This window comes from Lytechinus pictus, chromosome 12 (genome assembly GCF_037042905.1).
Source record: "Lytechinus pictus isolate F3 Inbred chromosome 12, Lp3.0, whole genome shotgun sequence".
Taxonomy (NCBI): domain Eukaryota; kingdom Metazoa; phylum Echinodermata; class Echinoidea; order Temnopleuroida; family Toxopneustidae; genus Lytechinus; species Lytechinus pictus.
Genome location: NC_087256.1, coordinates 1,614,600 through 1,630,254, shown reverse-complemented (window position 1 = coordinate 1,630,254; position 15,655 = coordinate 1,614,600). Strand labels below are relative to the sequence as shown.

General features: G+C 34.4%; 1 protein-coding gene across 3 annotated transcripts; it reads left to right on the top strand.

Moving 5' to 3' along the window:
- Positions 1-2,124: 2,124 nt before the first annotated feature.
- LOC129273339 (synaptobrevin homolog YKT6-like) lies at positions 2,125-14,887 on the top strand. Of its 3 annotated transcripts, none has more exons than XM_064108065.1 (8): positions 2,125-2,541; positions 5,568-5,841; positions 6,370-6,452; positions 7,485-7,585; positions 8,515-8,619; positions 9,505-9,570; positions 11,090-11,191; positions 11,889-14,887. In XM_064108065.1, the coding sequence occupies exons 2-8, from the start codon at positions 5,738-5,740 to the stop codon at positions 11,922-11,924; spliced, it is 597 nt and encodes a 198-aa protein (XP_063964135.1). In that variant the 5' UTR covers positions 2,125-2,541; positions 5,568-5,737; the 3' UTR covers positions 11,925-14,887. The 3 variants fall into 3 exon arrangements, with proteins under 3 accessions (XP_063964135.1, XP_054766336.2, XP_063964136.1); XM_054910361.2 differs by having other exon boundaries at positions 2,138-2,535; positions 11,889-13,788; XM_064108066.1 differs by having other exon boundaries at positions 2,147-2,394; positions 11,889-13,788.
- Positions 14,888-15,655: the final 768 nt, after the last annotated feature.

Sequence of the window (15,655 nt, the reverse complement as noted above, 5' to 3'; positions counted from 1 at the left end):
ATAAGGTATATCATGTGGTCTTAATATATAATGCGAGCGCAAAGCACGAGCTCAAATTCTTTGATATTTTATGTCCTTAGACCTGAAGATTCTGAGGAGATTTTATAATCATGAAAAAGATAAGTATCCAACTAAACAATGCGAGCGCGAAGCGCGAGCCGAAATTTTATCATAGTAACGTGAAAAGGGACTCAATTAGGACTGTTTTTATTGATTAATGAAGAGGATACAAGTATCACCAATTAAATAATGAGAGTGCGAAGCGCGAGCTCAAAATTTTTGATATTCCGACCTGAAAACTGGACAGTCTAAGCGCGTTTTTATTTAAATACAGAAAAAGCTGTGTGTCTCAAACAATAAAATGCGAGCGCGAAGCACAAGCTCAATTTTTTTATATACTGACATGATAAAGGAGCATTTTGACAAATTTTGGTAAGAATTTCCAAAGAGGATAGGTAACTCACAAATCAAACAATGCGAGCGCGCAGCGCGAGCTGAAAATTTTGATATAAACAATTTGTGTAAAACAAACAAAATAATTAAAGCTTGATGTGCGAGCTAAAATATTGTGTGCAAATTGATTTCAGATCTGGATATATAAGTGTCATTTAATCCTCTTGAATGGGATTCATTGGCACAGGCAATGCGAGCGCAAAGCGCGAGCGAAATTTTTTATATAAAGTTCTTTTTTCCAATTCTTCCCCTCACCCTTTTCTTGTTTCCTTTTGGGGTCGGGCCGGCCGTTACGAGGTTGTAAACTACACATCCTGGGTATGATACCTCTTTCCTACTTTTCTTTAGTGCTTTTCCTATAGTACACTTTTTCTGCAGGTTGTCAAAAAATAGGGGGGGGGGGCCGGCTCGGCCCCCTCCTGGATCCGCGCCTGCCTGACGCATTGGGCTCAGGACAAGTCCATCCCAATAAAAAGTTAATAAAGGAAAAAACGAAAAATCCAACAAGCACAACACTAAAAATTTCATCAAAATCGGATGTAAATTAAGAAAGTTACGACATTTTATGATTTTCTTTTAATTTCACAAAATAGTTATATGTGCATTCTGGTCTGTATGCAAATGAGGGAACTGATTGCGTCACTCATTCACTATTTCCTTTGTATTTTTTTATATGAAATATTTTAATTTTCGTCTCATTAATTGTTCTGTGTATCAAATTCCTTCATAAACATGTGGAATTGCCATTGTTTTAACATTTTTATGGTTCAGTCAAGTTACACTCTTAAAACAAATCATGATTGACTAGACCAGTATAGCGGCTGGGTGCAACTGATATGAAAATAAATGATTATCACATTTCTGACATATCGAAATAACTCTGTTCTAGTAATACGACTAGAAAAAACTCAAATATGACTAGAATAACAGTTGCACCCACTGCAGCTGACCCTAAGTCATTTTTGACTGGTTTGTCTTTAGAGACGGTGTGGTCCTTTTTGTCATATCTGTAAATTCAAACAAAAAAAACATTAAAAATGTGATGGACATCATCGACATTCTCATTTGCATATCACTGAGTTGTGCATATAATTAGGAAAAATAAGTGAAACTTTGAAATGTCATAACTTTCTTATTTTACATCCGATTTTGATGAAATTTTCACTGTTACGCCGCTTGTTTGATTTCTCTATTTATTCAAATCAACATTGAGTCCTTCAAACACAGGCTGGACAAACATTGGTCTTGCCATCATCAAATTCTCCCCTACATAAAAAAAAATAAATATCCGTCCACCCTCCACGCAACATGCATGCATGTAATCTACAAGTCATTTAAAATAGTCAAGTTGGAACAAGCACTATCAAAAGGAACGACCGGAAGTCTCGACATCAGGCTTGCCTTCTTCTTCCGTACACTGATGATGATGATGATGATGAACATTTTTCTGGGGTGGACTTTACATTTATCAACTAGACCATAAACTTAAGTCTGTGTACCATTCCCGGGTACCATTGACTGCTCTGCTGAACTACATTAGCTACACTTTCCTAGTTTAGAAGGGTGTGTGAAGTCTAATATCAATACACTTTTTATTATTTTTGTTTGCTCTTTTGTAGACACCATAATATAATAAATCGATTTTTAGGTCTGATATTTTCAGGATTATGCGCTAATGGTCGCTAGAAAAACCGCACAGTACGGCGTAAATGAGTAATCGCTCATAAACGTTGACAGAAGAAGCTACAAATCCATCGTTATCACCGTCCTTCGCTACGAGACCACCCATCTGATTCCAAACAAGAGAAGTGACAGTGAATTGAACGATCTGCGACGTGACGTGCCCAGTGATTAGTCAGAAGAGAAAGAGAAATAGTCAAGTCATTCTAACGTTACGTTAGTTTCTACCTCCACTGCTCAGGCTCCATGGTCAAGTGCAGTGTGAGTGTAAATTGTAATGATGAACGACAACTAACAGAGGCTCTGAGTGAGAGTGGAACAGTACTGTCAGTGGAACGTGAACTGGAGTGGAAGCAGTGACGAGTCAGCTCAGAAGATAAACTGAACTGAACGGAAAAAAAGGTCAGGGTAAGTTTCAGACGGCATGGAGATTGGAGGGGAAGGGGGAGGGGGAGGAGGCGACAGCGTATAAAATAAGACAGTCACTGAGTCAGTTTCGCATCGGCCGGCCTCAACTTCAAAGTTCAAGTTCAATTTTTTTTTTCAACTTTCAATCAAGCAAATTTCCCTACCAGGGGCAGTAGGCAGTCTTCAGGTGAAAATTAGGAAAGGCTGTTCCACTTCCACTTCCAGCATGTTTTTTATGCTCACAATAAATGAGGCTCAATATCTACGATTCACAATCTGTTTGAATTTTCAAATTCCGACTTCTAGAAATCGAGTTATTGTCATCTTTGTGATACAAAATGACTTTTTTGTGGACAAAAGATGATTGCGTAATCCAGGGCCGTAATCTTATTATTCTCTTTGTTTTGGGCATGGCACACTTATATTATAATGCATAGCTTATGGGGAATGTACAAATATTTTGAAAGCTTTTTTGCAATGATTTTGACTACCCCTGGACGATTACCCCCCCCCCCCCCCGGACAACTACACGGTACCCCATCCAAAAATCTACACCTAACCCTATTTCGGGGTACTAATTGTCCTGTGGTACTGGTACTCATTGGTAGGTTTGTGCACAGGGTAAACATGACTTGATATGGATTTCTTTTGCTTGAACATTAGAAATTAAATTTTCAATGAATATAATTTGAAATAAAAAGAAAGAGAATTCAAATAATAATCTCAGAATTTTTAGAGAAAAAAATAAAGTCAGATTAATTTCAATTATTTATTATGATTATCGCATTATTGTTATTATGGTCTCAATAATATTTTAAATATTAGTATTGTCTCATTATCATTGTTTCATCATTGTTGTCAAAATTATTGTTAGAATTATAATTATAATCATAATTATAATATCAATAATTATAATATAATAATAATTATTGTCTAATTAATATTATTCTCAATAATTATTACAATTATAATTACTATCATAATTGTTATCATAATTATTTTATAATTGTTTCAATAATGATAAGGCCTACATAATTATAATTATTTTAATTATAATTATTATAATAATGATTGTTATTGATGTCTCATTAATATTATTGTCTCAATAATTATTACAAAATGTATAATTACTATCATTATTATAATTGTTATAATTATTTATAATAATTATAATTGTAATAATAATTATTATTGTCTCAATAATTATAAGGGCTATGATTATTATAATTATAATTATTTTTATAATAATAATTATTGATGTCTAATTAATAATATTGTCTCAATAATTATTACAATTATAATTATCATTATAATTATAATTGTTATCATTATAATCACTTTCTAATAATAATTACTATTGTAATAGTAATTATTATTGTCTCAATAAAATTGAGCTCTTCATCCACAATGACACCAAGATCATCTTGGTGTCATTGTGGATGAAGAGCTCAATTTTAATCAACAAGTCTCAGCAGCTGTTTTGAAAGCTAACCAAATACTTGGAATAATACACAGAACTTTTTCTCAAATAATCTCTGAAATATTACCAATTTTGTTTATAAGTCTGATTCGACCTCATCTGGAATATGGGAACATTTTATGGCATGTGAGATTCAAAATGGATGCAGACAAAGTAGAGAAGGTGCAAAAGAGAGCTTCTCGCATGATTCCTGGTCTCCAGATTTTAACTATGAGCAACGTCTAGAGAGACTCAACCTTCACTCACTGTTTTATAGAAGATGAAGGGGAGATATGATCACTGTTTATAAACTGTCAAATGGAAAGTTGGGGATCTCTAGTGACACATTCTTCACACCAGCAATGCACTCAGCAACAAGAGGTTACAAGTTCAAGCTTTTCATACGACGATCTCGGTTGGAACTTAGAACTAGAAGTACATTTTTTAGCCAAAGTATAATTTCTGATTGGAACAAACTGCCTACAGAAGTAGTGGAAGCTAAATCAGTGGAATCAGTGAAAAGATTTAAAGATCTGTCGGACAAGTTCTGGTGGGGGGGATTGAAAACCTCTATTTCTCAACGCATGTAAAGATTCATAAGTTCAAGCTGTATAGATATACTTGTAAAATACCCAAAGTAAAGACCAGAAAATCTACAGGAGAAGTCTTCATTTCCGTTCCTGATGTGATGAGAGACTTGCTATGATATTTGCAAAGAATTACTGGTGGGGAAATTTGCTTGAAGTTGGCCGATGCAAAACTGCATTTGCGCAACCCTTAGCCTTGATAAATGTTAATTATATTGAATCAAGCTTAACTAACTATCTTACAAAGGTATAGATCATCATTTTATGATAATTTTTGTTTCTAAAGTGATTCAATTGGTACACCTTACATGTATTTGTATATTGATCATGAACAGTGTTCCCAGGTCCAAGCTGAAGAAAATCCGCAAAAGGCACTCGAAAATTCCACCAATTGGAATCTACATGTATATCCCCAAATTTTTCAAATCACAATAATTTCTGAAAAAGTGAGGACATTTACCATGATTATTGCCCAAAACTAGTTAATATGTGCTTGTTTGTTCACACCATACACAGCAGATTTTTATTATTATTTTTTTATTTTTATTAAAGGTTTCGATGCAAAGTAGATTGGCAACACTACCATTGTATCGTACAACCAACTAAGTTCAATGTATCATTCGAATTGCGTAGGAAATGCGCTGATGTACATTCTATGATCTACAGTAGATCGTATTTTTATTATTAGCATCACATTACTGAAAAATAACAAATCTTAGTGCTTTTTATCAAAACCTTCAAATATCCCCTAAAATGCATGAAATTTCCCCAAATTTATTTTAATCCCCATTCCCCAAATAATTTTTTCCATCCCCAAAGGCTTCTCAAAATCCCCAAATTTTCAAAATTTGGACATGGAAATCCCCAAATGGCAACACTGATTAATCAAAATCCAATTATGAGTTTTCATTCAGAGCAATATCTTTCTGAAAAACAATTTAATCCTATATATAGTTAATTTTCTTTTCTTTTCTTGACAGATTTAGATAACTACAGACACCCAAGTCTCTGAAGCAACATAGGCCAGTTTCTTTTCACATGAGATTATAATCATCACTCCTTTTGTCATCAGAGAGACGTTACAAGAAAAAGTAATCTTCATTCCACCTCCAGAGATTTTCTTCTCGCAGTCCGAACTTCCAGCATCATCATGAAATTATTCAGTATCGTCGTCCTTTACAAAGGTCCCACCAAAGTGACAATTTTGAAGTCAGCAAGTGACTTGTCTTCTTTTGGCTATTTTCAGAAATCAAGGTATTTATGTTTTTGTAATGAGTGAGTTTAGAACTCTATTAAACGATTTATATGTATTCAAACACCACCTGATTTGTTTTTTTAAGTATGTATATCATTGTATTTTGCTAGTTTTAGTTATAGTGAGTAATATTCTATTTAACATACTATACCCTATGCACATAGAGATCAGATATATTTGGAAAAAGATAAATTAAATATGTTGACAGGTTATTTTGTTAATAACTCACATTTTGGAGTAGTTAATTAATTATTCAGGACTTATTAAGTTTTAAAAGTAATGGATTACACTGGTATTACTGACCATATATAGGCTCACATTTTGTTTTCTTTCACATTTGATACATGTTAGCATATTGTGTGTTGCAGATATGCAATTATTTATGTTCTGTAAATTTACATAGCAAATTCACTTGGATTTACAAGTTGAAATTCTATTACTTGTGATCAATCTTAGTAGACCTTGATACTTCTGGTAATCCCTGTTTTTTCTATACTCTCTCTCCAATCCCCATTCTTTTGATACAGTGTTCAAGAGTTCATGAACTTTACAAGCAAAATTGTTGTAGAAAGAACGCAGCAGAAGATGCGCGCATCTGTGAAAGAGCAAGGTATGTTTAATGTATGACATGATATTATAATCAAACCATAAAGAGAAACAGTTTCAGATGGTTTGATCGAGAGGGTGGAGTAAGTGTTACACAATTTAATGAAAAATGCATGTACATACATGAACATGTACTTGTGGAAATATTCTGCTTGTGATACATCCTTTTCCTATGTTCAGGAAATCAAAACTAAAGTCTATTTATGTACAACGTTATCCGGGGGCCGTTTCATAAAGCTGTTCGTAAGTTAAGAGCGACTGGTGAACCTTTCTTATGCGCTTAACCATCGCCAATGAATATACCATTTTCCACAAGTAAGGATCACCAGTCACTCTTAACTTGCAAACAGCTATATGAAACACCCACCTGGGCCCTATTTCACAAAGAGTTTCTTTGATAGCAACACTTGCAGGAAATGTCAACTTTCATTAGAAGAGCCAGTCAGGAAGCATCATTTTCACTTTTATGGTACCGGTAGTTGACATTCCAGCAAGAGTTGCTGTCATCAACCTTTTTTTTAAATGGGGTCCTGTACCTTATCAAAAAGAGAATGATGAAATTTTAGTAGATGAATCCATAGTAGAGTTCTGTATGAAAAATTTGATTAGGAACTATGTTTATTTATTTTGTTCAACATTTTTAGCTTTTTCGTTATTATTGCTTGCTTTGAATAATAATAATAATACCAACATGCTTATATAGCGCATATCACTGCCAAATGCGTCCCTATGCGCTTAATTAGATATTATTACCCTGGCTTTAGCCCCGCAGCCTTTTACAGCGCGGTGGCATTTCAAGGAATAAATTCCTGCCAGCTACCCATTTACCTCACCTGGGTCGAGTGCAGCACAATGTGGATAAATTTCTTGCCGAAGGAAATTACGCCATGGCTGGGATTCGAACCCACGACCCTCTGTTTCAAAGTCAGAAGACTAATCCACTGGGCCACAATGCTCCACTTTGAAGAGTATTTAGTATTCTTGAAAACCTATTTTGAAATTGAATGATTTTTTTTCTTCAAATGAATCATTACAGATTACATTTTCCATGTCATGTGTAAAGAAAGTAATCTTTCAGGAGTTATCATCTCAGATGGGGATTATCCCCCACGCGTTTCATTTACACTCTTGAATAAGGTGAGTTTTTGATGTTACATATTCTTGAAATTGAACTCCATCCCAACAGCAAGTTAAAATGATACTAATAAAACTAGGCCCAGACAGAAATAAAACTCTGAGTTGAGTCATGTTGAATTTCTGTCATTTTACATAATAATGGATGGATTTTTAAAATGGGCATAACATTGAAAGTTCCTACATGTACAAACTTTGATACAATATGTTATAACTCTTTATAAACTTTAATTTGTTCACAAGGGATTGACATGCATATACGAGAGCTAATGATGTCATACCATATCTTTTTTTGTATTCTTATTACATGTACATGTATATGAATTTCAAATATATATTTTAATATTTGTAGATTTTGTTATCAAGGTGTTCATTATTGAATTGTAATAAGTTACAATAATGGTGATTGCACATGTTCGTATCAAAGCAGTGTTTCTGTTACTAGAGGGAAAAAAGGTAATTAGCATACTACCTACTCTCTGTGTTTAACTGTTTCAATGTAAAATTCAGCCAAAAAATGTGTGTTGTTAGGCAGAGCAGCGGTTTGTGACACAGAGTTACCCCTACCAGACGAAATCTAATGGTATGGTAGTACGCTATTAAAACATGTATGTACAGTGGTAATTATATTGTTCTATGCATGAATGCTTTCAGGAGTCATTAAAGCCAAAGAGTATTCCTGTCTGACCTAAATGTTTGCAAATATTACGATAACTACACTACCTGGAAAAGTGATTTTGATTTTTTAATTCTTGACAAAAAAGATGTCTTTAAAACCATTCATACATGAAATTGGGACATATTTTGTTATTGCAAGAAGAGTGCAAATTTGCTAGCCCCAATGATTTATACCCATTCTTGAGTTGACATGTAATTTGAAAGAAAAGAAAATGACCGTGACCCTAATTATTGTAATTTTGTCTTTTCTGCAGATACTAGATGAGTTTGCAAGTGCTGTGTCACCCTCAACATGGGGAACAGTCAAAGAAAATAGTGCAAATTATCAAGGACTTGAATCATATCTTTCCAAGTATCAGGTATTTGTTGCTACAATGACCTTTGATGTACATTTTATGCATGACAACTATTGGTGTACTATAATGCTGCAAGAAGCTGTTTAGTTTGAAACCATTATAAAGGTTGGGTGATTGAGGTCCATTTATGGGAGGGGAATTGGTTAGAGCAGGATGCCTGGATAGGTGGAGAAGGTTGAGCAAGACTCTTTATCACATGCTGTGTTTGCTTAGGGTGTAGCAGAGAATATTGCCCCAAACATTTAGGGGCAGATCAAGGTCCTTTCAGGGTGAATGTTTGTCGGAAATTTTCCTTAAAGTTTTATTGAGGTCATGAGAAGCTTTGTGGGTATTCCACATTTGGCCCAAATTATTGATTTGGTGTAGTTTAATATGAGGGTGAGTGTAGTGCTTGGGGTTTCAGTGTAAACTAAAGTGTTAGGAAAGTTACAGTGTGCCCTACTTATCCATACTTATTGTCCATAGTGGAGGATGGCTTGGTAAGATTTACTTCAATTTCATTCAGTTCAATTCAATCATGGTTTATTTCGTATAAAAACATTACATGTTACACAGCCAAAAGGCTGAAATTAGCATGTTTACAATAACATTAGCAGTGCAAATGTTACAAAAGAGGATGATACATCATAAACGGGTTAGTATTGGAGTACTGTTTTTGCAAATTCAATCAGATGCAAATTCTTAGTACAATATAGATGTCTTTGTTCTCTGATAGTTTGATGTGCCATTGGATTTTATTGCCATTCAAAATGAAATTGCTGAGATGCATACGTAAGCCTGTGACTTTATTCTATTTGATATTACCAGAAGTCCGTACAAGAGATTGTTTTGTGTGATTGGGGTGTTTCTTCACTTCATTTTCTTCTTTTTTTCTTCAAATTTTCATAGAATCCATCAGAAGCAGATCCAATGATGAAAATTCAGAAAGACCTTGATGATACCAAAGTTATAATGGTAAGTTTTGCATTCTCTCAAATTATTGAATGTACCCAAACAACGTAGGAATATCCGGTATATAGTGATTTGCTTCCAATTTTATTACAAAGTAAATGGGAGAGAAATTTGGGAGCTTGAAATGTGCATTTGATTATATACTCAGAGAGGGTGCTGGTTTGGAAGAAAATTGACAAGCCAATAAAAAAAAAAGGTTTTCACTAAAAACGAAAATGATTTTGGTAAGGAAACATTTGACAAGCAAAACAAAAACACAACAACAAACAAACAAATTAAGAACAAAATAAAAAGGTTTTCACTCCAAAATGAAGGAGATTTGGATCAAATTTCTATATTGTAGCAAACCAACCTGATTTACAGGTGGTGCTGCCAATGGTGTATAACATACATACGCCACATACCCCAAAACATCTTTGTGGTACACCCCTAGCACCCCTGCTTCCAGAGGGCCATGTCTCACATCTAATTATGTGGCAATGATGCTGCGTACATTTAAGACTTCAGTTATCTCCACAAAAACACAATTACTTCAGCAGTATAGCACTTGGCATATTAAATTCCTGAAATTGTAATGCAATTGTCACTTTGAAGATCTTTACAGAACCATTATGACACATGTATACTATACTTTGCACATGTATACTATGCATATGTTTACTATGCTATTCTTGTTTGTTTTTGTTTTTGATTGTTTTGTTTTTCATCTGCCTACAAATTTAATTGCTGCTTCATTTTTTTTCTTCTGTCCCTCTTCTCCTCACTTTTGCTATTCTGCCTATATATTTTTTTCCTCCTTATCTTTCATCTCTTGTGTATTCATATATTTAATTTATTCCTTAATTGTATATGATCTGGTACTTTTGTGCATAATTTTTATGTCTCATCTATGACTTTGTATTTTTTGTTTTAGTTCTGTGATTCTTGTAATTGACGTCAACGTCATATTGAACACTTTTTGTCTTGTAATAAGTTTTTTTTTTTTTTTTACCATATTTGTTGTTTTATTGTATTATGTTTTTTTGTTGTTATATGCCACACTTTGCTTATTCCTTATAATTTCAATCTTTTATATTGTAAAAACTTTTTGTAATTCGGCTCTGTGCTGTGATGGAAGTTTTTTATCTGAATAAACCATTTTGAATTGAATTGAATGTATTTGTTTTAATTGTTGCTTCCTTCATAAGCCAATGAAAAATAACGATAATTCTGGTACTGAGACAAAACATTATTGTGTGAGCTGTACAGAAACACATATGACCTGATTTGCGCACACTATATTATCAAGAATATGATATTTTTTATTTAAAAATTTTACCAAAAGTAAGTAAAAGCTTTAGAGGTGTTTACATAAATGTCCAAGGAACAATATTTCCCTATTGACAAGTAGTGGCTTGTGTCTTAATCACTTTATATGTTAATTGTACATGTATATATCGAAATATGCCATTATTTTCTTATTATCAAGAAAAATGTCATTCCTGGATTATTATTCTATTTTAACTTTTTATCACTTTGCCAGCACGATACGATAGAATCAATGCTGACCCGTGGAGAGAAGTTAGATGATCTAGTAGCAAAATCAGATGACTTGAGCGCTCAATCAAAGACATTCTACAAAACGGTAAGCAACCAAAACAAAGTCTTTCTGAAATCATTGTTCATCAATTAATTGAATTAGAAGCACAAAATAAATGTATTGCTTGAATCTAAACTGTGCATGGTTATTATGCTTTGAAGTTGATTGAAGAGAAGAGCCGTGGAAGAGCCGTGGAAGAGCCGTGGTGTAGTGGTTCTGACTCTCGCCTTGTATACAGAGGGTCGTGTGTTCGAATCCCACCGCGGTCTAGCGTCCTTTGGCAAGGCGTTAATCCACACTTTGCCACTCTCGACCCAGGTGCTAAATGGGTACCCGGTAGGATGCGAAAGATAATTATTGTATGTTTGATTTTGCCAGCGCCATAATGAGGCTGCGATGAATGCAAGGAATGCTCCCCAGGGAGTGGAAATTGTGCACTTTTCGTGCGGGATTGAAATGAATCCAATGACCGGGGTAATAATATGCTGTAACGCGCTTTGAGCCATTCTGGGAAAGCGCTTTATAAAAATTGGCTATTATTATTATTATTATTGAAGGATATGGAAGGCTCACCTTTTAAAGTAACTTTTTTTCACCAGTATTGAAATATCAATAAGAAATTACTTGTGATAGAATAGGAGATGTTTTTCTTGTGTTCTGAAAGAACCCCCCTCCCCCCCAAAAAAAATAATGTTCACATCTCATAAAGGTAAAAAACAAATATTTGTTTTCTCTTACACAGGCACGGAAAACAAACTCCTGCTGTGTTATACAGTAAAGAACATTTCTGTGATCAGCGACACCTCATGTAAGCACTCGTCATTATAGATGTTGGACTTATTCAGCAATGCACATGTGGTAAAAAGGCATGGCTTGTATCTCTCTATATAAAAAAGAACATGCCAATGATCTTTGTAAACTGTTGATGATGATGATCTCTGGATGGATATGTGATGAGAGAATCGGATGATGGTAGTGACACTGCATTTATGTACCGAACTTTGAAAAAGCAAGCTTGTGCTTGCCAAGGGACCTACAGCTGTTAAGAATCATTCCTATCTGAGGGACTAGTAAAACTCTGATGAATATCATATGAGATGACAGATGACCACCAAGCTTGTATTGCAATGTCCTAGACACCATTCATATTGCCTCTAGTGCTGGTGTAATTGAATAGTATTATGGAGCTTTTGTTTAAGGCGACAATGAAGTTGATGACGTACATTGTAAAAGCATGTTTTTGGTTGATCCTTTTGTACGTGCTCATGACTGGATGTCCGTCGGTCATCAGAAATCTATTATGGATTTTAGGGTTCTGCCATGATAACACAGCCAAATTTGTTGTTGGACCTATGTATAACTTACAGTATTGTATGCTGTGGTGCCATCAGATTCTGGTCAGAAGATATAGAGATGTAAGCTTAGCTATTTTGTATTAACAATCGTTGGACCCCCTTCCCTTTGCTCAGAATGTTTAGGCACCACTGATGTCATAGAAATTTGATAATCTATACAGATTTAAGACCTTCAGCCATTCATTATGTAAGATTTTTATAGTTTTAGATATGCCATGCAATGGCATGTTTTCTGGAGACTTTGCAAACTTATGCTTTACTATTTGGCTGCCATTGAGAGTATATGCCTGGCCAGTTGCAGTCCTGGGGGGTGTTCCACAAAGATTTAAGTATGACTTAGAGTCGCAATTAAATGCCTACATGTAGTTGCATGAGTTATGAAAGGCATGACCACATTGGTCAGATCATACCAAGAGGACGCACACTACTGCGTATTGATCAACGGGATTGCACGTTGCTTATCCTGTATGCATCAGCATTTAATTGCGACAATAAACACCCCCCTGAATACATAATGTATTCGCAGAATAGAAAATCAATGTCACAGGTTCAAAGCTAAACTTGCTGGTAAAATCGTATGTGATGGGAAAACACATAATTTGAGGCACAAGACCTATTACATTGTGATTGGAGACTGGCTTCAGCCACAGATCTATATTTATTCTTATTAAGATTGTAATTTCCCATGAAACATGAAATATTTTTCTAATGCCTTTGAGTGTAAAATAAAGTAATATTCATCACTAATGTTGCAAAGTAAATGTATGGGATTGAATAAAATATAGTGGATACACATGTCGTTATGTAATTATGAATTCATGGGAAGACATTTTGCAATGACAATTTATTGGACCGTGATGATTGGATCTCTTAATCATTAATTCAGTGCTCTTTTTTTTATAAAGCTGTTTGTAAATTTATAAATCACATTTGACTTGAATATGAACTTTTCATAATATGCTCCCAAATTTCTCTAGCATAAGAAAGAAAGACTATATTTCATTATTTTCATAACCTCATCTAGTTTTTGGTCCCATGTATTTTATTCCAAGGTAATATAAACAATGATGACTGAAAATCTGTAAATCTTTTTCCTTCAGCAAGAAACTGATCCACAGTGTGCTGCACTCAACCCAGGTGAGGTAAATGGGTACCGGTAGGAAGTAATTCCTTAAAAAGCTGTGTGCGCTATGAACGCCTAGCTTAGCCGGGTAATATAGGAGCGCCTTGAGCACCTAACAAGGTGGATATGTGCGCAATATAAATACCCTATATTATTAAATAAATTGTGAGCAATTCTTTCCAGCTTTATTTTTCCCATAAATATTCCTGAATTGTAGCAACCTTTATGAAAAAGGACCTTTATTTTCAACATGCAAGCCTGTTTGCCCATTATTTCCTTTACAATGATTACCAAACTACATGCACATTGCAATTGTCTTGTGTGCTTGTTCAGTGGTTTATATCTTGCAGCTATCAGCAGCTACCCAGAATTTTCACATTTATACAGTATGAATATTGTTTAACATTTCATCATTTTATAATGACTTGAACACAAATTTTGTTTTGCTGCTTTTATTTTTGTATGAAATATTTCACTCAAAGGAAATTGTACTTTGCTATGGTTCTTACTTTTTAAATCAAAGTTATTTTTGCTGTCAAAGCTTGCTGAATATATATTTATTACACAGAAATTACATGATAAATAAACAGGAAGTTGAAGTACAGAATAATCCAAAACAAAACAAGTACTGCTTGTTGCCAGAAGCTGTCATTTGATACATTTTTGTTATAGTTTCAGCCAGGGACTTGATGAATTGATACAAAGTATAAAGAATGACTCAAACAAGAGTCACACTTATCCCTTGTGATTTGGTCCGGGGGGGGGGGGGGGGCAACTACATTGACGAATGGATACCATGCGCGACCAAAAAAACACAAACACGTAAAAGGATGTCTTTTTCAAGATAACGTGATAAGGGTGTCAAACACACAAAAATAATGAAAAAAGGGTATCTATTTCGCTAGAAAAGCTACGTGTTTAGGGTCAAATTTGCGGGGATGATAAACAAAATTAAAATGTTTTATAAAGGATGTCCTTTTTGCCCCAACACTACGTGTTTAGAGTCCGATTTGCGCGAGGTGTGAAAGGTGGGGTCGTACTAACCAAATGGTGTGTAAAGGTAAAACCGACGACCGACGGACCTGTGACATAACGATAAAATATCGCTGTACTTGTTTAGGGGTTCATTTCAGAGAATATACTTGCCAAGAGTATCGTTTTGTTTCCAATACTTGTTAAGGGTAGGGTTTAAGACGCCAATACTTGTTAAGGGGTGCATTTTAAGAGTATGGAAAATATGTGTTTAGGGTGCTTTTCGAGACCCCATGGTCGCGCATGGTATCCACTCGTCAATGGAAGTGGCCCCCCCCCCCCCCACGGGATTTGGTATATACTAGTTTTACTACTGTCATTCATTAATTGGAATATATGTATGATAAAGGAACATTGATAATTTTACTTGAGAGTATTGCACTATGGAAAGTAAAAGTAAAACATTGTGACTAAAAAAAATTGAAAGTAATGTTTTAAGAAGATAATATATTTATAGAGTATGACTGTTGATAAAATATGCAGTATGTATATTTTATTTGCTTCAGTGGTATATTTTCATTACATATTTGATGTATTTTTGTATGTTTTCTTCACCTCCTATGTTGTGTTTTCCTGTTGAAACAGATGAAAAAGAAAAAAAGAAAAAAGAGAGATTTCAATTTTGGAGGGTTCAAAATTATTTTTGATTACCATTCTCTGATGTAGCTCATCTTGTAAGGAAACCATAAAATCAAGTCTTTAGGACTTGTCCATTCCATGTTGTAGACTTGCCATACAGTAAATTTGTGCAGTGATTCAATAGTAATACTAATTATCATAGCCTGTTGATTGGATTGTATTCTATTTCAGTACATTTCATGGATCACAATGTTATGAATCACGATTTTGTCTCATATTTATTAGTTGAGTTCAGTGTCAAAAATTTAGTGATCAAATACATAAATTGAACAGAAACCATTTTTTATGAAAATCGTTCCTTTGCTCAAAGCAACCGATTTACACTCTCCACATATTTTTCCCCTTAACCTTTTTTGTTAA